At 45.2% G+C, this 25656-nt stretch overlaps 1 protein-coding gene across 1 annotated transcript; it reads right to left on the minus strand.

The window, feature by feature from the left end:
- Window positions 1-1943: 1943 nt before the first annotated feature.
- Window positions 1944-25352, minus strand: NCR3LG1 (natural killer cell cytotoxicity receptor 3 ligand 1). Its single transcript, XM_090032577.1, has 11 exons — window positions 25275-25352; window positions 22791-23144; window positions 21422-21748; window positions 19283-19393; window positions 18034-18432; window positions 15466-15774; window positions 13693-14007; window positions 12427-12738; window positions 8186-8497; window positions 6445-6513; window positions 1944-5499 (listed from the first exon to the last, which is right to left on the minus strand). Exons 1-11 carry the CDS (start codon window positions 25345-25347, stop codon window positions 5180-5182), a joined length of 2901 nt encoding a protein of 966 aa, XP_089888703.1. The 5' UTR covers window positions 25348-25352; the 3' UTR covers window positions 1944-5179.
- Between the last annotated feature and the right edge of the window lie 304 nt (window positions 25353-25656).

Genomic DNA, 25656 nt, shown 5'->3' on the forward strand with positions numbered 1-25656 from the left:
ACTCGATGATCCTTTGAGGTCCTTCTGACCCTAGAATCTATGAATAGCTGGGGGTCTGATCTTTCGGTTCTTGTTCATACTGGTGATTTGGGTTGGGACTGTGAAGGGTGGTCTTTGGAGGCCCCATTAGTGTCCTAGGGAAATGTGAATGTGTTAAGCCCTGCCATGGGTAGGCTCAAGGCAGAGCATGGGGGGCTACAGAGCCCAGCAGATGGGCCAGGGGCCTGACACCTGAGACAGCGAGACTAGAGCTGGTGCCTAGAAGCCAGGTCCAATATGTTGGGCCTTGTACCCTGGGCCCACTTAGAGAATAGGGGAGGAGGCCAAGAAGGCTGAAGCCTCAACAGGAAAGTGATGGTACAGCGACTCCTGCAAGGCTTGAGACATGGTATAGGTGTTAGAATTGCACAGCTTGCATCTTGCTCTTGATAAGAAAAGAACATTGCCCAAGGTTTCTCCCTCATCCTCCTTACTCTTTCACATGCTGATTACAGAAACTGGAATTTAACTGCATAGCCTTGGGGAATGAACTGTTGATGAACTCTTGTGGTATTGAGCATGCTTAATTAGCTGTTGCATATTTACCTCTCCGCCCCCCCTACTCAAATAACTAATTATACTATACATGCGATGTATGTGATAATGTAGTTACATGTATGTTTGTATGAAACGGAAGTAAGCTGCAAGAACTTCTGTGTCTGCGCACGTGCCAAGGAGATTTGAGAAGATAAATGCCGCTTGCAAACACAATCAAGGGTCGGAGTTGATTTGAGCATCTAGCTCTGCTCTGACCTTTGCTTGCAAGCAAATAGACCCTTAAGTGCCGACTGATGTCTGTGTGTCTGTGATCTCTGCGCGCCTCCAGGGAACGAACTGCTGTTTGTGCAACATAGGAGTGGAGGGAGCCACATAATTAGCCCTTAAGGCTGGTGTGAGCAAAGGCAGGCCCACAGCTCAGATCAGGCCCATGCTGGACTCAATTTCCCAGCAGCCCATACTGATATTGCAGCTGGTTTCTGTGGAGACCCCAGGAGCAGCAGGGTGCTATGACTGCAGGGCAAGTGTTTCCATGGCTACCCCAAGCAGCACTGGCAGGCCATGCGGTTGGGCAAGCAGTTGCTCTGGGGCTCAGATCTTGTGGTGGTGACAGCACAGTCTAGCTGTAATCTGCTGCCCTGGCAGGGCATACAGGCAGTGGACCACAGCTCTGCCCCGGCTGCATGTAAAGACTCTGCAGTGGGGGTAGTACTTGTAAATCAAAACAAATGCTACCCTTGCTGCAGAGTTTTTTTTATTTTGTGCACCCTAATATTGGTGTTAGAAATATTATTAAAATAGAAATATTATTAGAAATGCATAATGAATAGAGTGTTGTTAAAGCTACACAGTTTGTATCTCGTACCTGATAAGCAGAAACACCACCAAGGACATCTCGCTAATTTACTATCTCTTTGTAACACTAAATCACACATACCTTCAAACTCCTCTGCCTCTACTCTTGTAAACTACAAAGGCTATGATTTAATTGGCTGTGTCCTTGAGAGAAAGGGGGGTCTGAACTTTTGGTAACCTGGAGAGCTTTTCTAAGCATGCGTAATTAGCTAATGCATATAAGCCTATCCGCCCCGCATACTTAAGTAGTTAATTATAATGCACATGGGACGTATGAAGTGACGTATTTACATATATGTTTGTATGAACCGGAAATGAGTTGTAAGAGTTCCTGCTTCTGCACACGTGCTCAGGAGAGAGAGGATAAAAGCCAGCTGAGAGGTTTCTCTGAGGGCAGAGTGTGGTCTTTTGTCTTCGCTCTGACCCTATTTGCAAATATACCTTTTGTGTTGCTAATAGTGTGTCTGAGAGTTCTTCGCCTCCCGAGAAACGAACCGCGATTTCTGCAACATTGGCAAACATGTAGACACTGAGTTCTTTGCTATGTAGTTTAATTAGTCAACTGTGCAGTAAACATCATGTAGATGCACCCACAGAGGAGCATACAGTACTGCCACTGGGTGTACCACCTGTGCCTTTGAGGGGGCAGGAAAGCATGGCCTCGGATACGAATAAATAATCTGTATTTTTTTTTTGTATGTTTATGCCCCCAAAAGCTGTTCCAGGGGTTGGACCCCAGCTGTGCAGGTGGGAGCTTGGCTGAGCCTAGTATGTGCGATTCACCAGGCAGTAACTTGTAAAGCTTCTGCCTTGTGTAGCTAACCTAGTTGCACTTGATGCAGCAAGAAGGGAAAGCTTAGCCCTTTCCTTCTGATTGGGACTGGGTCTAGTTTTAAGAACTCCTCTAGCACCTGAGACCTGCTGCACAACTCATTGGTCTCAATCCTTAGGCAGCTCCATCCTGGTAACTCCTTTGGTGCTCTGATTCCCCATTAACCTTCCAACTTGGTGTCTGGACTTTGGTTTGACCTCAGATTTCTTCCCGACCTCTGATACCATGCCATTTGGTTTTTGGACTTTGGACCCAAATGGCAAATTTATTACACACACACAACAGTTAACAGAAAGATAAATGCAATAAGCAGATAATGCAATATTAAAGAGCTAATAGTAAATAATGACAGCAGATAAATAGATCAATCTGTCACAGGTCGGCTGGGCACTGTGAGGATATCAGCCATTGGCTGTTTAAAATAACAGAAAAACAGACATGGGTTGGCAACTTATTGATAGTCTCTCAATGCCAGGTGCATGCCAAGTGACTTCAGGGAAGTTAGGTGTCCTCGACTGACACTGTTGGAGGGATTACGGGGGAAGGTTTCTTGATCGGGATCTGATTCTCACTCTTACAGGGAGTCCGTGGTCCAGGAGTGGAACAGCAGTGACCATTTTGTTCCCTCTTTCCTGCTGGTTACCTGACACACTCACTTTTTATACTTAGTCTTATGCTAACTTGTTGGCTTTAGAGCCACTCATAATCTTGCTTTATAGCTATTACTCTGTGGGATTAAAAGGTGTTAAAAATTATTATTAAAGGTTTACTACTCAAATTTGGGTTTATCCAATAAGCAAATCATAATGCAGCATCTTCAGGTTTGAAATTAACATTACTCTGCTTAAATTCAACTCTTTTAGAACTCTCTGACTATGCTGTTTTGAGATGTGCTTTCTTGGAATGTGCTGGGTAGGCCAGGCAGTTGCTCAGTACTTAAAAGCCTTAATGATGATAAAGACTGGATTCAAGACAAAACCATTAGGTCAGCTAATTTTACAGCTATAGCTTTGTCTTTGAGGCCTAGTCAGTTCCACAGACAGTTACAAGTTACATTTGTGGGTTACAAAAATACAAGCTTTATATTAGACAAAAATTTCAAATGCCTCTAAGAAGCTCATATTTATTGCTTATTAATTTATTTAGTTCTGGCTGTCACAGCTAGAAAAAAAGCAGGGTGGTGCACATGGTGGCAGCACACACCACGCAAAACCAGAGCCTGGCCAGCCAGAGCCACGCTTCACCTGCTGGTCAGGCTCCATGTACCTGGATCACCACTGCAGGAGCCCAGGGAGGCCCCCAGGACCACAGGTAAGACTTCTAGGGCCCAGGTGCTGGCTCTACCCTCCCCAACTCCACCCAGGGCAACTTGCCATGCACCAAAGTGCATGTGCAGAAAACCTTTCTCCTATTTTTAGTTGAGATCATTTTACAAGACCTGCTAAAGTATAAAATATTTTAATTTATTATTTTTTCCATTTTGATGCTTAGTATGCAGGGTGTCTTAAAGTTACCTCTGCTTAAATTATTGGATGTTTCTTTTATAGACCAGGAGATCCAGAGGGGCATGTCATGATGGCAGCAGCTCCAGCTCTGACCTGGGACATGCAGTAGCTGCTCCAGTCCCTGCCACATGCCCCATGTCAGAGCCAAAGCTGTCACCACTGCATGCTCTATATCACAGCAGCACCTCCACCTTCAGCTCCAGCATGGGGCATTTGATAGGGGCCAGCAGCCTGAAAGGTAGGGCTGTGACAGTGTGGACAAAGTGGCTAGAGGGCAACCACAGCTGTCAGCCCTCACGTATGCTCCTGTCACTGGGGCCCAGGTACCCTGGGTTCTGTGTTGAGCAACTCCCCCAGCCACACTAGTAATCTGGCAGACTGGACAGAGCAGCTCTGTGGGTTGGATCTGGCCCACAGGTTATATGTTTGACACCTTTGTGCTGCTGCTGCTTTCAGTGTACCTACAAGCTTTGAAGAGAGGAAAAAAAAAATTCAGGTTTATTCCATTTTCTGTAGCTTGTTTTTTGTTTTTTTTTAAGAAACTTGCCATTGTTAATGGCATCCTGAATCATTGTAAGAGGAAAATTAGGTTGCTAGAATATTTTCGTCATCACATAGGATCTTGTATTTTGCACACTTTAAGACAGATTCCAGTAATAATCATCACTTTGTTTCAGGTTACAAAGTGGCATCATAATGTGATGCCAATTTGTTGTGTAAAAGAATATTAAGGAATGAGAAGTATGTAACATCATTTAGAATTCTGGTTTTAAAAAAGACTGCAATTCAGATAGGCTGTTCAAAGGGTTTTGTAAATCTGAAAACACTCATGAACTGGTTTTCAGATGTTGGTGTCTTTGTAACTCCAAATAAAGCTATTCTGATTCCCAGGTTTGCTTACCTGTGTTATAAATGGGCATAGAAATCAATAAGATGTCATAAATGCATGGCTGGATACTCTATATGCAGATCTGAACGTAAAAGCAGATGCCCTTTAGTTATAGTCAGATGGTTTCCTTCAAATTCATTCCCAGACTATGCCCTCCCAGTTCTCAAAGATACACAATTTTATAAAAAAAAACTTAATTTCTCCATTGAGAAAGTTATAAAGCTATATGAATCCTTATTTATAAGTCTGTTCATCTATGGTGGTCTTTATATTGCAGGATCATTACAGTTTCTAGCAAAGAAATCAAACCTAAGTATTCTCAGTGGGGGGAGAGGGGGAAACCGCAACAAACATTTAAAGTAGGGATTTTAAACTTGTGGAAGGATTTGGGTTCTGAGCAGACTTGGGCCAGCCTGTCTTCTCTTCAAGGTCTTGTTCTCCTGATAAATGGCATGGTGATATGTGAAAACTCTTTGAAGTTTTAATTTCAGAAGACAGTTTAAGAAAGAAATAACAGAAGTAGTCTAAAGACGGCGATAATTCATCTTCACTGAATGAAGGTCATCCAAGTTTTAAAGTGTAGGTTTCTTCAAAAGTTTCATCTTCTTCAGTAACAACCTCACACCTAATCTTGCATTCTTTCTCATCTCCTTTAGTTTTAAAATTTACAGAAGAAGTAAAACCAGGCTTATCCTCATAGTCTGTGTTCTCTATTTCTCCTTCAATAGGATATCTTCCCTTATACCACGAAACGTAAGTGTTGTCTGTACTTATTCCATATATAAAACATTGAAGTGTTACATTCTCACCAGCCTTTGGGTTGTTGGCAAGGCACTGTATTTTCAGGGTAGGAGCTCTTTCCAGACTAGAGTATCTATGGTCTGGTTTAAAACAGAATTGACAGATAACGGGATCATAAATGAAGCTTTTGGTAATAAATCCTATTAATTAATCGGCCACACTCACTAATTAGATTGTGTTCTATTGGTAGGGTTTGTAAATTTGTAACAATTCTATTTCTTCTTCTTTACATATCACTGATACTTTTCAAAGGCACTTAAATAAACAAAAGACAAAATGGTGTTGGCCAAAAGTGCCCAGGCTCCCCTTGTTGAGTTCTGGTGGGTACATCGGAAGCCAAGACCATCCATACGGAAGCTCTTTGTGTTCAGAGTTCTTCTCTGGTCTCTGCAGGCCCTGTCAACTGCCCTGCCCATCATGGACCCCAGAACTGTTTATTGCCATCTTTGAGGGATTTCTATAGCCAAAAGGGCTATTTGTCATGATGGTATCAAATGTTTGTCCTGATTCTTTACATGCAGTCTAGATGATGAAACGTGTATACATCGGACCTGCCCCACTCCCTCCCTACACATAGATCACAGGGCCTGTTGTGGGGAAAGAGATGTTGCCACACATACAGTGTTGCCTCCTGTCATGCCCCACAAAAGTCTTTCCTTCCACTGTGCCTTAGAAAGTTAAAACAGTGCTCTAGACCAGTGAGGGCCAGATTTTTTGGGCGGGCTTGCCACAAATTACCCCTGTATCCACCCCCAGGTGTCCCTCTGGTCCCTTATCCTGCTCAATCTGCTGCTCAGCTTTCTGTTCCTAGCCCTGTGCTCCCTGCCTGATTTGCTGCTCTGCTTTCTGCTTCCTGCCCTAGCGGGAACTGTGCAACCACTCCTCTCCTGTCTCCTGTATACTACACAGAGGCTGCCACTTGTGACACCCAAGCTGGTTACCCCTGTTCTAGACCACTGTTGTTAGTATGGGGCTCTGGAACTAATCTGGACATTATTAACACTTAGTATTATTTCTGTACTTACTTGTTAATGATCCTTTGTGATTTTGATTTGTAGTCAGAGTGGACAGATCTCCAGTACTGGTTGAAAAACCTGTAAATTAGGAAAATATATTCTGTTGATTTATACAGTGTACTCCCATTTATATGTACACTGGATATGTGCATTGTTTGCTTAACTGTATAACACAATGCCTGTCCCAATTTGTTGCCTATTATCTGTTATTAACATCTATTACTGGTTAAGTGCATAAGCCACTTAAATCCATAGCATCTTTCAGTCCGACTATTTTATAACCTAAATTGTACTCAAAGCAACTGCACCAGAAAACAGTAAAGAGGAAACAGCTGGCAACAGGCTGTTTTCAGAAGCCTCAAAAACAATGGGACTGACTCGGTCTCAGGGCTCCTAATACTACAGCATCAACAGGACTGTAGACAATGCTTCTTAAGTACACAGCACTGTCCATGCTGTGGAACTGGCAGCCCTGAAGTCACTACCTCCCGCCATTTTCAAAGTTTCTAATAGCTACTTCTGGGACACTTATTAGCAACCTTGCAAATGTGGGAAGTGAGTCAGTTTTCAGGGCTGCTAATTTGAATAATACTGGGAGCATCTACATGCAGAGCCGACCCTAGGCAGGTGCAGGGTCTGGGGCAAATCAGCCTGTGTGGGGCCCCTTTAACACTGCACAGGGCTGTGGGACCCCTGCGCAGGCAGTGCCGTAGCAATGACATTTGGCGCATGGGGCCAAGCAGATCCTGTGTGCCCCGACGAGCCACTCTTCAGTGGACGTGACGCTGGCAGCGCGTGGGGGCGGGGAGTGGCATCAAGTGGCTGGATGCTTCATCTGCTGCACGGGGCTGAGCCACCAGCTCCAGGAGGACCCTGCAGGAGGGGCTGCAACAGCTCTGCAGGACCCTGGGCAGTTGCCCCAATTTGCCCTACCCAAGGGACAGCTCTGTCTACATGAGACATTTACTGTGCAGTTGACTAATTAATTGTGCAGTAAACACCACAGTGTCTATACATGTTCCTCTATTAGAGCACAGGAAGCTAATACACTCTGCAGCAGGGTAGGACTTGTAAATACTGCAGAGTGGGGGTTTTTTGTGCGTGTGTGCAGTAGCACACATTTAGATGCTGAGCTGACTGCCTGGGGCACGAAGAACTACCTGCTGGCTAATCCCACACTGAAGCCCCCTTGTGCCCCAGCCAGCCCCTCTGCAGCATGTTGAGCCCAGTTGGAGCACCCCCAGGTTGGCAGGTTGCCCCCGAGGGCTTCCTGGCAACCAAAGCTGCTATGACCCAGCTCAGTGTGTTGTGGTCCAGGCACAAGTCTAAGCCACATGCCTGCGAGCTTCACAGCACCAACAAACTACAGAGCAATAAACTCTGTAGTTTATTGCTGCACATTAATTGCTCGTGTAGATGTGTTCACTGACAACTAGTATCCTTAAGGAGGATTGATTGTTCGTTATCTGAAGTCAGTGCCCATGTTCTAAGTTAAGTACACAGCCTTTTTCTCACCCCTAACGCTCTGTGGTTAAAGTACCTTGTCATAATAAGCATATGCTTATCATAGGGGTAGATAAGGTATCAATAGGAAAGCAAAATCTTTGCTAAAAAGCATATATTTTGTAGCAATTCATTTTTATTTAGGCCAGTTGCTGGTACTTTCTGTGCATTGTGTAGTGGAAATCAGTGGGCTCAGGAAGTAAGGCACTATTTGCACTTAAATTGGCTCTTAAAGAACTTGACTTACCTCTGAGTTTCAATTCAAAGTATTTCTCTATACAGCAATGAGTTGCTAGATGAGTAACCTCACATCTTAGAGAAGTTTTATTGTCAGATGCTTTTGGAGAAAATCGTAGTTTGCTCACATAGAAACATAAACCATTTCTTGCAATTTGAGGATTTAGGGCACTGTCTTCCTGTAACTTCATCCAGTCTTTATACCATGTAACTTTGATATCCTTGGGTGCAAAATCAGATATACAAGCTTCAAGATAGACAGTCTCATCGATGTTTGGTTGGGCAGGAGTTGCTCTTATTTCAGAAACAGTAGGAGACCTTGCTAAACAGAAGGGCAAATTTTCCATTAGGAAGACTGAAATAAGATACTCCTGGTGAAATATATTAGTGTGATTATCAGGGAGAGGAAAAATTGAACCAAAGGAGAAGCATTGAAGCCAGTAGTGAATAAAGGGGGACGCGACATACAAATAGCAACTGCCACCACTTCTGTCCCAGCCACTATCATTGCCCCAACCAGCTCAACCTCTGCCACAGCTGTCAAGCAGTATGCAGACCATGATAATTATGCCTCTGACACTTTTTTTTCCTGTGTCATTGGGCACCTGGCCTTGATCCTGTATAAGTCAACTGCAATATATTGCACATTTTACAGCAGTGACACTCAGTCCTGTGGCCCTGTGAGCCAGATAAATGGTGTGGTGCTGGCCCACAGACTGGATCAGATCCTGTGTACCAGATCAGGCCCATATGCCCATCTCAGGCCCCACGCTGCCCCAGCTGGCCCCTGTGTGCTGCGATCAGGTTGTGTGCCAGGATTGGGCCCTGAGACCCTCCACTACCTCTGTGCAGGCCCTGGGACCTTGTGCTGCCTCCACTCAGCCCTAAGCACTAAGATTGGGCCCTGCACTGCCCTGCACACCCAACCTAGCATGCAGGGCCATGGCCTGTGGGTAGGATGATGGGGCACTGGAGGACAGATTTGGCCTAGGGGCCAAGGGTTGAGAACCCCTAGGTTTAAAGTACTGAGATAAGCAGGGGGATTCAATCCTGTATTAAAGAGAGTTGTGCCAACAGGTTATTTCTCCCTGGTGGCAGAAGTAAGGCCCTATAATGCAATGTACTACTAAATTCTTTGTTAGCACACTGATGATTGTGACTGAACAAATCTCAGACCAGCACCCATTTTCATCCTGAAGTAATCTACTGCGCAGTAAAGCATCACCATCTGTGCATACACAGGATTTATTGTGCAGTAAATTAGTCTACTGTGCAGTTGGCTATTATCTATAGATACAGGTGGTAGATTTACTGTGTAGCAACTACTGCACAATAGCACACATGTAGACTGCTGACTGGGAGCAAATTGCTCCTAGTCAGCCCAGGCAGTAGGGGGATGGGACACAGTCCCCAGCCCCAGGCAACTGCCTGCTTCCCAGTCTCTGATTTGATCAGCAGATTGGAACGGAGGCTGGGGAGCAGCCAGCAGCCCAGGAAGGGGGACAGTGTCCCAGCCCCCACTCTGATCTACTGATGAAAATGGGGCACAGAGAAGTAGGCACCTACCCAAGGCAGGGGACTGTTTACTAGCCCCAGCACCTACCAATCAGGGCACAGGGCTGGGAGGCAGATACCCTGGAGGTGGGACAAACTTGCTTCCCACTGACCAGGCAGCAGGGGGCAGGAGACTGCAATCACTATCACTGAGTAGGGGCAGGGAGCAAAGCGGGGCTTGGGAGCTCCCTGCTGCCAGGACAGGGGGACGTTTTCCCCACCTGGGCTCTGGTGGCTGAGCCTGCCCTGGCAGCAGGCAGCTCCTGGGGGCGGGGAGCAATATCCCAGCTTTTGTTCTGTGATCATGATTGCAGAGCTGGAGCAAGGAGCTCTCTGTATGAAGAGAGTTCTCCAGCCAACCTGGAGCTGGCTTGGACCTGCCCTAGACTGGGACAGTTCCCAGCCAGCCCTGGGCTGCACAGGGAAGACTGCATGTGCAGCGTGGAGCTGACAAGGGACTGTCCCATTTTGGGCAATACCCAGCCAACTGCACATGCAGACTTCCCTGTGCAGCCTGGGGCTGGCTGGGAAATGTCCCAGCCTTTCTTAGACAAGTCCCAGCCCTGCAACTTTTTCTCAGCCTTGTGCCCCTATTGGCCAATCGAGGTATGGGGCTTGGAAGGGGCAGGTCCCAGCCCCCTGCTCTGAGCTGCTGGTGGGACAGCTAGCAGTGAGCCCTCAGCTGGGTGGGGATTCCCCACCCAGCTGGGGCATCTCACTGCTAGCTGCCCCACCATAATCTTGGGGTAGGGGGCTGGGACCTGCCCCTCCCCTGCAGCTCCTTCCAAACCCCCTTCCCCTGATTGGAGAGCAGAGGCCAGGAGCTCCCTGCTACTGGGGCAGGGGGACACTGTCCCCACCCAGGCTCCACCACCAGAACCCACCCCAGCAGCAGGCAGCTTCTGGGGGCAGGAAGAAATCTCACAGCACCAACCAGTAGATGGCTGCCTCCTGGCCCTGTGCTCTCTGCCATTCCCTGGGCTACCACCCAGTGGGAGCCTACGGCTCCTGCTGGCTGCTGCAGAGGGCCACTGCAGGGCCACAGGGGGCAGAATCAAACTGCTACCAAGAGCAGCAAATCTGTTTCCAAATGCCTGCCCAGGATAGATTTACTCCAGAGTACATTACTCTGGAGTAAACCCATGCAGCAGCATTTGCATAAGTAGATGCCCCTAGGAAGCATAAAGTGAATTAATAGCATGCGTAGAGCTGCCCAGAGGGTGCATCTGCACGTTAAATTAATACCAAGCAATAAACTCCAGTGCTTATCGTGCTGGAGTTTTTTGCTCCTGGGTACCATGTCATCATGTGCTCCCAAGACTACAGCACGTTGAACTGAGCTGCAGCAGCTTCAGCTGGCAGGGGCCCTGATGGTCAGCCTACTAGGCTGAAGCTGCTCTGACCCAGCTCGACAGGCTGGGGGATCAGGTGTATTTACAAGCACAAACCTGTGGCAGAGTTAATTAGTTTCCTGTGGCCTAATAGGGCCACATGTGTAGACATTGAGACTTTACTGCAGAGCTAATTAGGCAGCTCCACAGGAAATGTCTCGATGTGCCAGTGGGGGCATTTATATGCACCACTGTGAACCGGGGAGGGAGAGCAACTCCCAGGCTGAAAGAGGGTCTGGGGCATCGGCCCCAGGCTCTAGTTGGTGGCATCAGGCAATGGAGAGGTTGGCTGAGGCCTGAGGGTGCTAAAGTTCGGGGCTAGGCAGTAGGCTGCCCCTGCATTTCAGCAACATTGTGCCCCAGCCATCCTCTGTCACCATGCATATGTGCATTTTGGCACACAAGAACTCAATTGTAAAATAGGACTGATGGAGATAATACTATCTGATGACAGAGTTAGTTAATTTACTGTATTGCAGTTCTGGTGCACGTGTGGACAGTGACACTTTACTGTGGAGCTAATTAGTCTTCCCTACAGTAAAGTGCACATGTAGATGGACCCAGTGAAAATGTTCTTCTTAGAAATGATGCCTCAGGAAAACAGAGTTTGGGGGTCATGTGGCCAAATTAAACATAATATATCTGATAAAAACACTAACAGGCTGCTGAAATGGTGAAACCCAAACATTTCATGAGAGGGGAACATTCTTTGGGGGGGGTGTTGTTTTTTGTTTGTGTCTTTGCTTTGTTTTGTTCTTTAATATAGATAAGGCCTGAAAAAGATAGTCTTTCCTCTTAACAAGTTTAACATAAAAGCACCTCAGATTCTTCTCCCATTTGGAATTCAGAATTTCTAGATAAATAAATATAATATCATAACCTCCCCCCCACCCCCAGCTACATTCAGTCAGGATTTATCTTAGTTTTTGTTGGTCACAATCCACACAGGGCGTTCCAGAGGCAAAAAAGTTTCCAAATGGAGATGTCTGCCTGAAGTGTTGTATGCACTAGTGGTATATCAAAAAGTAGCTAGAAGTGGGATGTAGGCAAGATCTCTTAAGCTGCCTCCACTGTTGAGCTGCTATAACACCTAAACCTGTACTTGGAAGGAGGGGGAAGGAGGAAGTGGGGAAATGAGAGCAGAAACATTTTCTGCCCTCTCGTGGGGTGACTTCCTGTCATAGGGAGAGAGAATTTAGTGCATCTGGACTGTCCATTACCCACAAATATATTTTTCCTTATGGTCTATCCCATATTATTCTATCATGCACTAAAGTGAAAGGATCCAATGATTTCATATACATACCTGGGAGTTTTAGGAACCTGTATTTTGTAATGGACCGTGTCAGAGTCTCATGCTTCACTCTGAAGACAATCTTTTTGCCATAATCCAAAGCAGTGGGAGTTAGGTCAAGTTTACAAGATGTGTGGAAACAACCTTTCGAGTCCTGCTTTAGGTCCTCCATGAATGAACCACTCCTGATTTCATCCTCTTCCTTTAACCACTGGACCTGAATATCTTTGGGATAGAAATCCATCACTTCATAGGTTATAGAGACTGGCTCTCCATATTTCACATCATTTGGATGAAAAACAGGACCTGTAACCTTTGGAAAACCTACAGAAGGTTGAAAAGTAAAGAAATATGTTCATCAAGGAAAAAATAAAATATAGATATGCTATAATATGTATCAATATTGGAGACATGCAGAGGAGGATGTAAAAATTAATCAAACAGACCTTATTGTTGCTTAGCTAATGATTCTGAAAGACTGAAAACTATGGATTAGCATTACCAAAGATTTACTAAACATGAAACAGACTCTTCTTTTGGTGGATCTAATGCATTACAAGACAGCTAAATTCCCAGCTTCCCATATAAGCATCTACACTATCTTACTGATTATTCAGCTCTCTGCTTTTCTCAGGAATAACTCCTTTACCTTTTTTTAATAAAGTATAGAGAGATACTTCATATGCTTATTCTTTAAAAAGGCATTGGCAGGGAATATAACTTCTAAGAGATGTTGATTCTTTCTTGTTGTTCAGAAGCTTGAAACGTAAGGCTGAGATTTTTCAAGTCCATGTAAGGGACTTGGATGCCATATTCCTGTTAAAACTCATGAGAAATTTGGTTTCTAAATCCCCTGGGAAGCTTTGAAATTCCCAGATTAATTCTGGCTTTAGTAACTGCATCTACACAAGACACTGACTGTACAGTGCATAACCAGGTACTAAATGAGTGAGCAATAACTGGCATTACTGTGCAGTAGCATCCTGACACAGTTGCCTAGTGACATTTACTCTCTGCACATAAGATATCCTTCCCTTAAATGTGTGAGGCTAGGGTCTCTGGGGTTGGGAGAATTGAGCTATTATTTGGAAAAGCTTGGGGAACTGCTGCTTTTCCTAGTATTTCCCTAACATAACTAATGGTCTGATGTCCACATGAGAGTTAATCTGATCCAAAATGTATCAATGTCTACTCTAGGTCAGTGACCTCTTGTACAGTGTAAATTAGATCAAAGGAGAGCACATAAATAACTTGCCCAAAAAAGAGCTAGTTAGTCACCTTTTAACATGAGAGGATAAGCTTTTCTTATAGTTCTGCTGAAATGGGTAACATCAATATAGTATGTGACTGCATGGTCCTCTGGCTGAGGCATAATTGTGATACGACTTGCTTTATGATGGAGGTTTGGTGCTGTATTCTGCTGGATGTCCTCCATTTTAAATGCAGCATTGCCAATTTCTTCAAAGTTTCTTATCCAGTGCACCTGACACTCTGCTGGGTAGTAATTAGTTATGTTACAGGATAGCGTGACAGAGTTCCCAACTTCAGGAATAGTGGGATCACATTCAATTTCTGAAACTTGTGGATTAAGTACTGCAAATAAAATAGGACAAAAGAAACAATATAAAATGATTAGGGAGTTGAAAGATACAGAACCAAAGTGTACACTTTCCATGAGGCTTCCACTGATTTATGAATTCACAGTGGACTTTTCCATAGAAGAGAGCACAGTGATTGGACAGAGGGAAGGGTTTAAAACAAGTCTGAAAACAAGAATAAAAATGCACCCCAGCTGAGATTCAAAATAAAATAACTCTTCAAGGAAGAGCAACTTTTCTGTCAGAGACGGAAGATGTTACCTTCAGGAAAGTCTGTCCCATTCTCTGGTGCTTTTATTCTGATATGTTCAAAACAATTTCCCAGAAAACTTGTTTGGAGACTTTAACAGGCTGTATCTCTGTATGTCAATTTATAAATACCAAGCTGCACGGGTACCTACACATGCACAATTTCAGTTATAAATCTGGTATTATGCTAACTTGAACAAAGTGCAGGGTTTTGACGAACATCCTCAGGAAGGAGTTTAGCATGTTGGAAAGATAACAGATCTAAGACTCTTACTCAGCGACAGGTCACATGAGCCTTGCCTTCAAGAGAAAACAACACACAGGGGCGGGCAATTATTTCAGGCAGAGGGCCGCTTACTGAGTTTTGACAAGACATTGAGAGCCACATGACAGGCAGCCAGGGGCAGATAAATATTAATTTTCTAAATTTTTCAGGGGCCCTGCAGGCCAGATAGAATGGCCTGGAGGGCCACATGCGCATTTTGCATGCCCCTGCGTTAAACTGCAGTGTGGACAAGACAACTTGTATTTTTAACACAGAACTAGTTGATATAAACCCTGTTTTTTAGAACTACAATGGTCTTGCCTGCTCTGGAGCTTAATGGGTGTCAGGTACATGACAGAACAAGGAGCAATGGTCTTAAGTTGAAGCAAGGGAAGTTTAGGTTGGATATTAGGAAAAAAACTTTCTCACTAGGAGGGTGCTGAAGCACTGGAACAGGTTACCTAGAGAGGTGGTGGAATCTCCATCCTTCAAGGTCTTTAAGCCCCAGCTTGACTAAGCCCTGGCTGGAATGATATAGTTGGGGATGGTCCTGCTTTGAGTAGGGGGTTGGATTAGATGACCTCCTGAGAGCCTTTCCAAATCTAATTTTCAATGATTCTATATTTCTAATAAGTTAACCTTTTCTTTTACCGTGGACATGACATTCAGGTAAAATTCAGGCATAACCAGAACTTCACAAATATGAGACCTGTGCACTATTTAACTCTTCAAAATATGATGTCATTATTTCTATGCGTTGTGTTGGTTCTCTGCACAGGTGGCATTTTAGTGAGAAACACCTGAGTATTATCACATGACCCAGAGGAGGCGAAGGAGGATTGTATCTCTTAGAAGCAGCACATTTGTTTTGGTGAAGATGGTTAGTCAAATTAATTTCTGTGAACAGAAATTAAATAATGCTTTGGTACTTTAACTTACCCAGATTTTCCAGCTGCCAGGACGATTCTTTATACAGGTGTGAGTGCCTATGTTTTGCTTTGCATGTGAATCTCTTTCCAACATCCTCAGCTTTAGGGACAAATGTTAAAATAGTGGTACACCAAAAAAACCCATCTGATCTCTTAGTCCTTTCACTAGTGACAGATTCTTCCAATGCTTGTTCATCTTTATACCACTGTAATTCAATTGTTTCAGGAAAAAAAGAATGAATTCTGCAGGTCAGAGTCAGAGGCTCGTGAAGTTTTAGCTCATCAGTAGAACACAGCACTGGATCCAAATCTGGCTCAGCTAGAAAGGAAAATAATCAAAATCAGCTTTGAAAATATGATGGACAATACATGACCCAATTCTAAAACTACTGAGCATTTCCTTTCAGGTACTGAACACCATCAGCTCCCATCAATGGGAATTGTGTATGCTGAGCCTCATATAAGAGGCTCTCTGACCCAAGTTCGTAGAGATCTGGAAACTATCAGGTGTGTGTTTTGCACTATACTTTTGAAATATTTTTAATTTCACATTTTTCTGAAATAAAAAGCACTGCATACTGCTACTCGTAAGTTGGAGCAGAAATTTTCTTGACTGATGCAGTGCCTCTTGAGCTGCACCTCATATTCCTTTCTGCTACACGGTTGCTCAGTTTATGAAACCAAGACTAGGCATCGTCTGCATTCTGGACCAAACATTCTAAATTGTATGGACAGACAAAAATTAATTATCCTATAAAGAAGCTTGTATTTCTGACTCCATGGCACTAGTGTAGGGGAAGTACTTATTAATTTAAAGGTAATACAAGTTGTTCCAGAACTAATTCTACTGTCTTCAGTAACACAGTAGAAAACATCTTTGGAATCTCAGAGCAAGACAGAGAAGACACTGGATTCTGCGAAGAGGTGACAGATGTAAATCTTCATATTTCAGTTAAAAGGACTGCTTTAATCGTAAGAAAAAATTAAAATAGCAAATCTACATTTAAAAATTCCTGTATTATTAAATGTCTGGTCAAATACTTAGGAGTTTCCATCTAATGTTATACAATCTAATTTAAGAAAATATGAAAACATGCACCAGAATATCCTTAATGTTATCAAATGTTCTGACATTGACACAACCTTTCCATGACTCCTATATAGAATATTTTTTCTGGCACCTCTAGGTTGAGTTATCTCTCTTGTACCATCTTTAAATACACTTTACTCAAGGAAAACAAAGGCTAGGGTTAGCAGGGGTGTTACCAGCCAGTACTGAGATGCATTGACAAAGCTAAACTAGAAACCCACCTCTACTATACCTGCTTTACACTATTGCTACTAGTTCTTATGGTTAAAGGGCATCAAATAGTACAAAATATGACACGCATACACAAATACACCACATTGAAAGTTATATTATTCTAATATCATAAAAGCCTTCATCTGTCTATCTGTCTGTCTATAACGCTTTATTTGCACTCTGACTGGCTGACTGAAACAACTAATCGGACTTCTCTAAGAGCGTTTGGACAAGAGACAGCGCGGCAGAGCACCTCCAGGCCAGGGACACGGGACATAGTGGGGTGAGTGGGAGGGAGCAGACAGAGTGGGAGTGAACTGGCCCGTTCCCCGCCCCCACAACCAGATGAGAAGTGGGGGTGGGGCCAGACGTGGAGGATGCAGAGCCGCCAGGCCCTGACAAAGCTGGCAGGGGAGGGGAGCAGGAGTGGAAGAAGGGAGGGGGAGGAGAGGCAAGGTGGTGGCACCCCGCTGCTGCCACACCCCAACAACAGCCCTGGAAGGGGGAGAGGGGGGATCAGGATCGGCCCCAAAGCACTGGGGGTGAGGGTGGGGGGAGTGGGCCTGTTCACCCCCTCTTCTGACAGGATAAGCAGCAGGGGTGGGGCTCGATACAGGACTCTGTCCTCGCCTGCCATGATGGTGGGGAACGCACTGCCGCTGCCACCGGGCCAGGACAAAAGCCAGCGTGGGAGGGAGGGGGGTACAGCGACTACATGCCACTACCACTGCTGCCACCACCACCACTGCCATGCCCTGCCAACAGCTGAGAGGGAGGTAGGGGAGCGGGGAGGGGAGGCAGGTGGACACAGGCTGGAGGACCCAGAGTGCAGGGGTTGGGGGAACAAGCCTGGACCAGAAGTGGCGGGGGAGGGAGGGAATGAGCCTGGACTTGGGGAGCAGGGCCAGACCCAAAATACAGTGGCTGGAAATGGACCTCTGTTCTCCCCGCCCCGGTCATTCTTAATGGGCAATTGGCTAGTTTTATAATAAGGGCTGAATTATAGCCTACCTGGGACAGGAAAAGAGAGGTATTTACAAATTAGTTGCATGTCTCTGCACCTACTGAAATCAATGACAAAGCCTCCTTTGACTTCAGTGTTCACTACCCCAGATCAATACAAGGGAGTGTGTTACAAAGTTCACTGTGGTCGCTACGTTGCCATAGCATGTCACTACAGTGATGCTGCATCACATGTAGACATGCCCTTACTGTATAAGGTGCATCTCTATCTTGCTTCCCTCCCCTTCATGTGCTGCAAAGTGGTTTGCTTACCTCTGACCTTCAGTAATGTCGTTTTTATAGTGGGTCCCCTCTGAAGGGCCTCATGACTAATTTCTAGTGAAAGCTCTGCCTGGTCATGCTTATGAACATTTGGACATACATAAATGGTGCATGAAACTTCAGAAGTGCCGTTATCATGTGACTGCAAATTGAACTGAAACTGAAAATCTCTGAACTTCTGCAAGAGAGCAGTTCCTTCACTGCTTTGTTTAGTGTCCTGTTGTATGCTTGTCCAGGAGTAAATTTTTTCTTTTTCTTGCTGATGTCTTTTAAGGAAAAAATCTAGCATTATACGTTTTGGACGAAAGCCAGAAATCTGGCAGTACAAAACAGAGTCTTCCAAATGTTTCATTTCCACATTCCCTGTGAACGCTGTTATGTTTGGTGGAACTGTAAGGAAAAACATAAATGTTCGTAAGTAGCTCAATACAGTAACTCAAGAATGAAAAAAGTAAACTGCTTGTTTTCTATATCCAGACGTCAGTCACAGCAGTGCAATTATCAAAGTGAACATTTTTAGTGTACTGTCTTTATTCTTTTATTGCTGAACTGTGCAATTTCATTGCCTTACAATTGTGTTCCTTCAATTGTTTTTCTTACTACAATCATTGAAATATACCTGACTATAGAGTTTAGCTATTTTCAGTTTTCTATATTAATCTTGTATGTGAAAGATTAGTCAAGAGTTCTTTTTTGACCACAGCTCTTCCTTTGATATATGTTTCAGTATTTTAATGATGTTAGTAATAAAAACAGTTCATTACATTGAGTTTAAGTTTTACCATTTACTAGTGGTGATGTGTTTGGGTGGGGTAATTTAGAATGATACTCTTTAATCACCTAACCAATAAAAGGCAACTTTTAAGAGTAAATCTTTTTGTGATGATATATGAATTCAGCACACTTTATTACTCAAAATTACCACTCTTCCGTGTTACCACATTCTAGCTTATTTAAATGTTCAGGACAAGCACAGAAATCACTCTGCCTCTCTTTTTCCTTAAAGGGCTTTGGGAACATCTGAAGCATTTGGGGAAACTGGGGTTTTGGGTAAGTAGAGGAACAAGGGTTCTAATTTTGGATAACCTGGCTAGCCTTAATACAATTGCTAGGTGAGCAAAGAGCATCCTGATGCAATATTTTCTATTAGCTTCTCACTGAGATTTAAGCTTGAAATCTAAATGTTCACAAAACATTTTTTTATGAATTGGTAATGAGGTGCAGCTTGAAAATTACTTACTTTTTTTAAAATACTTTTTGTATATGAAAGGTACCACTGCAATAATGAAGATGCAAACTAGTATGGTTCCAACACAGGTTCCAGCTAAAGTGGCCACATCTGACTTGGGGGCTGTGAATGAAAAAAATTAAAGAACATTATGATTATGTTTTGCCTGCTTCCTTGTGTCAGACAAGGAACTTATTGGACTAAATCTTCAATGTAAATGGATAACTAGTTATTTAGATTTTAGTACAGGTCAAGCAAGCAGCTGCTGTGGCTCAGGACAGGGCCACAGTAGCTCATGTAGCAAGTAGTCCATGGGGCAAGGGGAGAGTGGGGCAAGCAGGTACATAGCGCAGGGAGGAGCATGGGAGAAAAGGAGTGCATGGTGCAGGGGGGAATAAGGGGAAAGGGGGTTTGCAGTGCAGAGGGAAGCATGGAGAAAGGGACATACATTGCAGAGGGGGAGTGCAGGGGAAGGGAAATGAGAGCATAAAGGGAAGTCCAAAGAAGGGGATGTGCGAGGCAGGCCGGGGGCGGGGGGGAAGCACATGGAAGGGACATGCGATCAGTATTGGGGGGAGTACAGGGAAAGGGCGCTGAGGAAGCAGGGGTGAAAGGATGTGCAGAGTGAGGGAAATGAATGGAGAGATGTGTGGAGCATGGGGGAAGTGGAGCACAGAGCAAAGGCTGCTCCATGCTCCTGAGGGAGACAGAGCCAGAGCAGCTGCAAAGATAAGCAGGGGGGAGGATGGGGCAGGCACCAGAGGGAGACAAGTGGCAGGAGTGGACAAGGGCTGTGGGGCAGGCTACCTGCGCCTCAACTGCTGCTTTTCCTGCCACTACCTTCTCTGTGGCAGTCGTGGGAGAGATGAATTTAAGATGACCCTCCGATAACTAGATCTAGATGTGGAATATTATAACAAATTTATAATTTTCCATGTCTAGAATCTAATTATTGGGGGGTTGTCTTATATTTGAGTAAATACAGTATCTGAAATGTGATAAGTTTAAGTAGAATCAAAATTATTTCTGGCTTTCATATTTCTAAAAGAATCAGAGAATAACTGCCAGCAGGAGAGGCCAAAGTGGTGGCTGTTCCCAATCCTGGACCTGCTACTGTTTGCCAGCCGCATTGTGTTGCATCAAATCACAATCACAATTACAAAACGCCTTCACCAGAGAGACTATTAAGGATGCTCACTTAAAATATGCATATTAGCAACAGTCCAAAGAATGAAAACAATAAAAATGTATAAGAGTAAAAGTACCCTTTCTTGAAAGACACCTCTGAATCAACTCAATAATCTCCCTGAGGGTCCAAAATGTTGTTTGTTCCACTGCCACAAAAACATGGAGCCTCCCAAACAGCACTGATGTCACATTGACCCTTTCACTTTACAGAATTGGCTCTCAAGTGTCTCTGCTTTCTTTCCTCTCCTGATAGGCAAGTCAAGTCAAGTCAAGTCAACCCCATGAGCACATCCAGGCGAGCATGCATGTGCAGTTTGTGGTGCCTCAAAGCAGTTTGAGGTGCTGCAAACCACACACGGTACATGTGCACCTGTTCCCCACACTGCTCATTTGCAGCACAGCACCAAAATTTGACACTGGGAGATCCTGGTGTCAAAAAAACCTGCTGCAAAAAAAAAACAGGACAGTACATTCAGCAGCAGCATGCACCACCAGAAACAGAGCCTGGCTGTCCAGAGCCATGTTCTGGCTGCCGGAAAGCCTCCATGCAGACAGATCAACACCGCTGCTACCTTAGGAGGCCCCCAGGATCCCAGGTAAAGTTGCTAAGGCCAGCACAGTTTCTGGCCTTAATATCCTCTTCCCCGCTGGGGACAACTTGCTGCATGCCGGAGCATGCCCTAGGGCACAAAGCAGTGGCACAAACATGTGCTGCTACTATTTGTGCTACAGCAAACATGCACCCCTACACACGCACGCTCATCTGGACGTGCCACTTCTGAGTGCCACTGCATGGTCAGCTCCCCTGTTTGTCTCTCTCAAAGGACACCTATTATTGCTGCACCCTGGGGATAACATAAGGTTGACATGATTCAACTTCCTAGAAAATGGGTCTAGCTGCAGTGTTCTGGAGCCGGTAACATTTTGACAGGAAAGAGAAAAGGATGCTGCAGAAATGCTTACCTATCACAGTCAAGGTGGCATTGAGAAGTAAATTGTTTCGCAATGATTTGTGACTCACTATACACCTATAGACATTTCCACTATCTTGCAAAGATGGCTGAAGCCTTAATTTGCTGATGACATTAAACGTGCCATTTTCGTTTTCCACAGAAGTTCCTGTGCAGATATCTTCTCCTGTTACACCACCATCCTGATGATTCTTTGAAACCTTAACCCACCTAATGTTAAGTGAACTTGGATAGAAATTTTTTACTTCACATGACAGGGTCTTCTCTTTGTCACTTTCAATTGTGACTTCTTCTGGAAACAGGCTGACAGCTGGCTGAGCTGCAGGGGGATAAGAATTAGATTGTAATCATCGTCATGAGTTCTCTGACATGTCAGTAGTTTTATTTTTGTACACAGGCGTTACAGAAATCTCAGATACCTGCAATGCTTAATCTTCATTAGAGCAGTGAGAGGGTTTTATGTTAGAATTTTTCTCACAGACATGAATACAGTAGGCAATAACATTTGGACTATAAATAGCATGCATTATCATTAGGATCCCAATGGTTTTGTTAGACTGTTCACTGTAAATAAATATTTGTGGAATTAATACAAGTATCAACCATAAGAATTAAACGCTAAAAGCCCTTCCTGGTCAAAAGCTTAATGACAAACAGATTGTTTACATCAGGGGTGTCAAGCTGGCTGGCCCACAGGCCTTCTCAGGGTTCTTAAAACACACCTCCAGATCCAGCCCCCAGATCCAGAAATTCAGCAACGTGGTGAACAGTTGGCAGTGTTAACCCCCATGGCTTGCCAGGGGTGCTGTGTCAGCAGGGCCAGCACAACACTTCTGTGACATGCCCTGCCACCTAGTTCATGGTTTGGGATCCCTGTTGGGGATGCAATTCTCTGGAAGCAGGGGGAATGGCAGCTGTCAGAGCCTACGGCCACTGGCCCTGCCACCATTCACCCTGGCCCTGCCACTAGAGGTGAGTCTTCTGGCTCAAAAAGTGCCCTGTTGTCTGTATCCAGCCTACAGGATGAAATTAGTTTGACACCCCTGGTTTAAAGTTATATTTCTGCTTGAAAGGGAAATGCTCAAATAGATAGAACTGTCAAGCTGTTGCAGTGGAAAAGGAGCTGCATCTTTTTCTAGCTGTGAAATGAAAGGTGGTCATAAATAGGGAAACACGGAGTCCAAGACATCTACACTGCATCCCCACCACCAGGATTGGCATCACGACTTTCCCCCATTTCCTTAGTTGTCCTAAGATGATCATACAGTTCTGATCCCTCCAAGATGCTTCTGATATAGCCATCTTTTTTACCTTATGGATCCCTGGAGCCTAAAACAATAGAAAAACTAAAAATTACTTACCAACTACCTCCAAAACACCTGTGTCTTCAGCTGCAGAAGGTGTAACAGTTACTTTGCATTTGTATGTTCCTGCTTCCTTAAATTGTACTTTTGGTAGAAAAAGTGAAGCATTTCCCCTTATAAGCTCACCCATAGATATACTGGTTCCTAATCTATAAGAAGTAGACTTTCCAGCAAGAAACTGCAACAGCGTCTCTTCTTCGTCTGTGTTAGAAGTCTTCCGAGACCAAGTGACTCCCATTGTAGAGATATCCAGTACTGGTGTATCATACCCATGGATTTGGCATGCTATTGAGGTATTGTCATTCAGTGATGCAATCACAGGCTTAGTCTTCATGCTCACTGTAATGGTTCCTTCAAAAAAGAAAAATATGTAAGAAATACATCCTGCAAAAGGTCCTTTAAAGAAGGTATGTTTTACTTCGAGCTCCAAACACCTGTGAATCTGTCAGCAAGATTCATTCATTTTCCAGCCATCTGTTTTCTTACTACATGTACTTTATTTTATGGTCTGATTGATTTTAAACTCCTTCAGGTCAGGGCCATTAATAATCCTTGGATCAGATTTCATCCAATGGAGAGATGCTACAAAACAGCACATGTTGAGGCAGGGACAAATTATGAAACGTAACAGAGATCATATCACTTCATTAGTGTGCTTTATGCACTAGCAGGACTTGCACAGACCAAAGAAGCCTAGGGGTGATCTCCGGAATTTAACTAACTAGGAGGTGAGACTGAGGAACTGATATTGGGTTAGCACTGATTAAGTATAGCCCCCTGATATGTATGATGGTGGGTTGGGTTCTATTTCTTCCCTACTCCCCTACCATAACGTAGAGAAACTTTAAAAGGGCTGTCTTTTTTAGTGCAACAATTGCATCTGACAGGCCTGAAACTGAACCATCTACCCAGGTAAATAATGAGGTGGAGAAATAGAGGGACACATTTTCCAAATATTTTAAAACACAGAAGTCCTGGCTCTGTCTGCCACCCAGCAGCAGACAGCTGTCGAGTTCACCCCCAGAAACGGGGAAAGATCAGGATAGGCAAAGGTTGCTCAGAGGGATAGGGAGTTGATTTACATGAGCTCTTCCTCTCCCCAATAGTTCCCAACCTTGCTTCTGTGAAGAAAACTCAAGACATTTCCATACTAAACCAGAAGTCCTGAGGCCCGATTTCTGAGGCAAGGAGGAGTTATAGCATTCATTCTTACCCATAACCACCCTGAGGACTTCATCTGGGAGAATAGTTGGCACAGTATTTCCCATTTACAAGTTTATTTAGTCTCAATGGCTGTCCTTATACATCCGCCAGGGTTGGGGTGAAGGGGCTTTAATTAGAGCAGCTCTTGGGAACCACTCTAATTAAAGTGCCTGCAGCATTTCATATAGTCAGCATCCCACACTTCAAAATGACAGCAGGAGTGCTTTAACTGCAGATTGTTTGATGTCCGGAGGCATTGGGCACATGTCTAGGTACCTAATAGGTACAAATAGAATTGCTTAAAAATAGTTCAGCTGGGATTTTCTCCCCAAAGGAACACTTAGGTTATTCCACGGCACTGGCATTGGTTTGTTTTGCACAGATTGAAGTGAAGGTTTCTAGTGAGAGTGAATATATAAAATTGATCTTTAGCATGTAAATGGCTATGGGTTTTTTATGGAAGCTGAAGAAAGACTTTAAAAGACTTTACTTATACACAGAAGTATATATTTCTAATTGGGATCTTATTCTATTTAGTCTACACAGCTTTCCTCTTAGTAAAGAAACTGATGAGCTTTTTTAAATATTACAAGATACAATCAGGACAATCTGAATGTTGGGCTGCTCTCCTGGCTTTCTCTTGTTTCCACTGCTTAGGAAGTACTAACTGATGACACAGTAACAACAGCACAGCTGGGGCCTCAGACTTGAATTCACAGCTGTTTAGATGGCAGGTCAGCGCCTCAGCCCACAGGCCGCAGAACAGGCCAATCTGGCAAAATCCTTTTGAGTTACGCGTCCACCCTCTGCGCCCAGCTTGTGTGGTTCGCAAACTTGCTCGAGAATCATTCTACACCTAATCCTAATCACCACCAGCCCTCGGCCCAGGATGGACCCCGGGGGGTCCACTGGAGACCTTCTCCCACAGGTCCCTTAGGAGCGTATTTACATGAGTCTAAGACAAAGCCCCCCCACCCGTAACATGGGGGAGCCCCTCATCTCAGAAGTAAGGCTGGGTGGGGAGCAGGTGGCCACTGTGGCTGTGGCTCCGGCTCCGCCTCCAGCTCCAGCCGCTCCCCAGGGCGTGGGCCCATGGCCACAGCTGCCACCCACCTCCTCCTGCCACCTCCGCCCCTCCTACAGCCCCTTCTCCCAGCTCCCCCGCCCCTTGCCAGCGGGCTGTGCGCGGCGGGGCAGCGCTGGCCGCAGCCCGGGCCCTGGCAGGCGCTCCCGCGCAGCGTTAGGATGAGGGGAGATCCAGCGCCCCTTCGCCGGTACCTGCGGGCGGCAGCGCGGTGCTGAGAGCCGCGAGCAGCGCGAGCAGCCGGCCCGAGCCCCGGGGCTGCGCCATGGCGCCGCCAGGCGTTGCTCTTTCTCTTTCCCTTTCCCTTTCCCTTTCGCTTCCCCCCGCCCCGCCCGGGAAGAGAGGGGGCAGGGCAGGGCAGGGGCAATGTGCCCCCGCGCGCCTTTGCCGCCTTGCCCGGCCTCGCCTCCTTGCCCCGCGCTCAGGGGCAGGGCAGAAAACAGCCCGGAGCGAGCCGGGGCAAGGGACCGCGCTGCCCTGCCATCAGCCCCCCCCCACCGACACTACAAGAGCGGCTGGGCAGCCCCATCCGCCGCCTGCCAACAGCCTTGCGGGGCCGAGTCCGCACCCGCGCGG

The sequence above is a fragment of the Crocodylus siamensis genome, chromosome 2, assembly GCF_052110815.1.
Source record: "Crocodylus siamensis isolate JL-2025a chromosome 2, ASM5211081v1, whole genome shotgun sequence".
NCBI lineage: Eukaryota > Metazoa > Chordata > Crocodylia > Crocodylidae > Crocodylus > Crocodylus siamensis.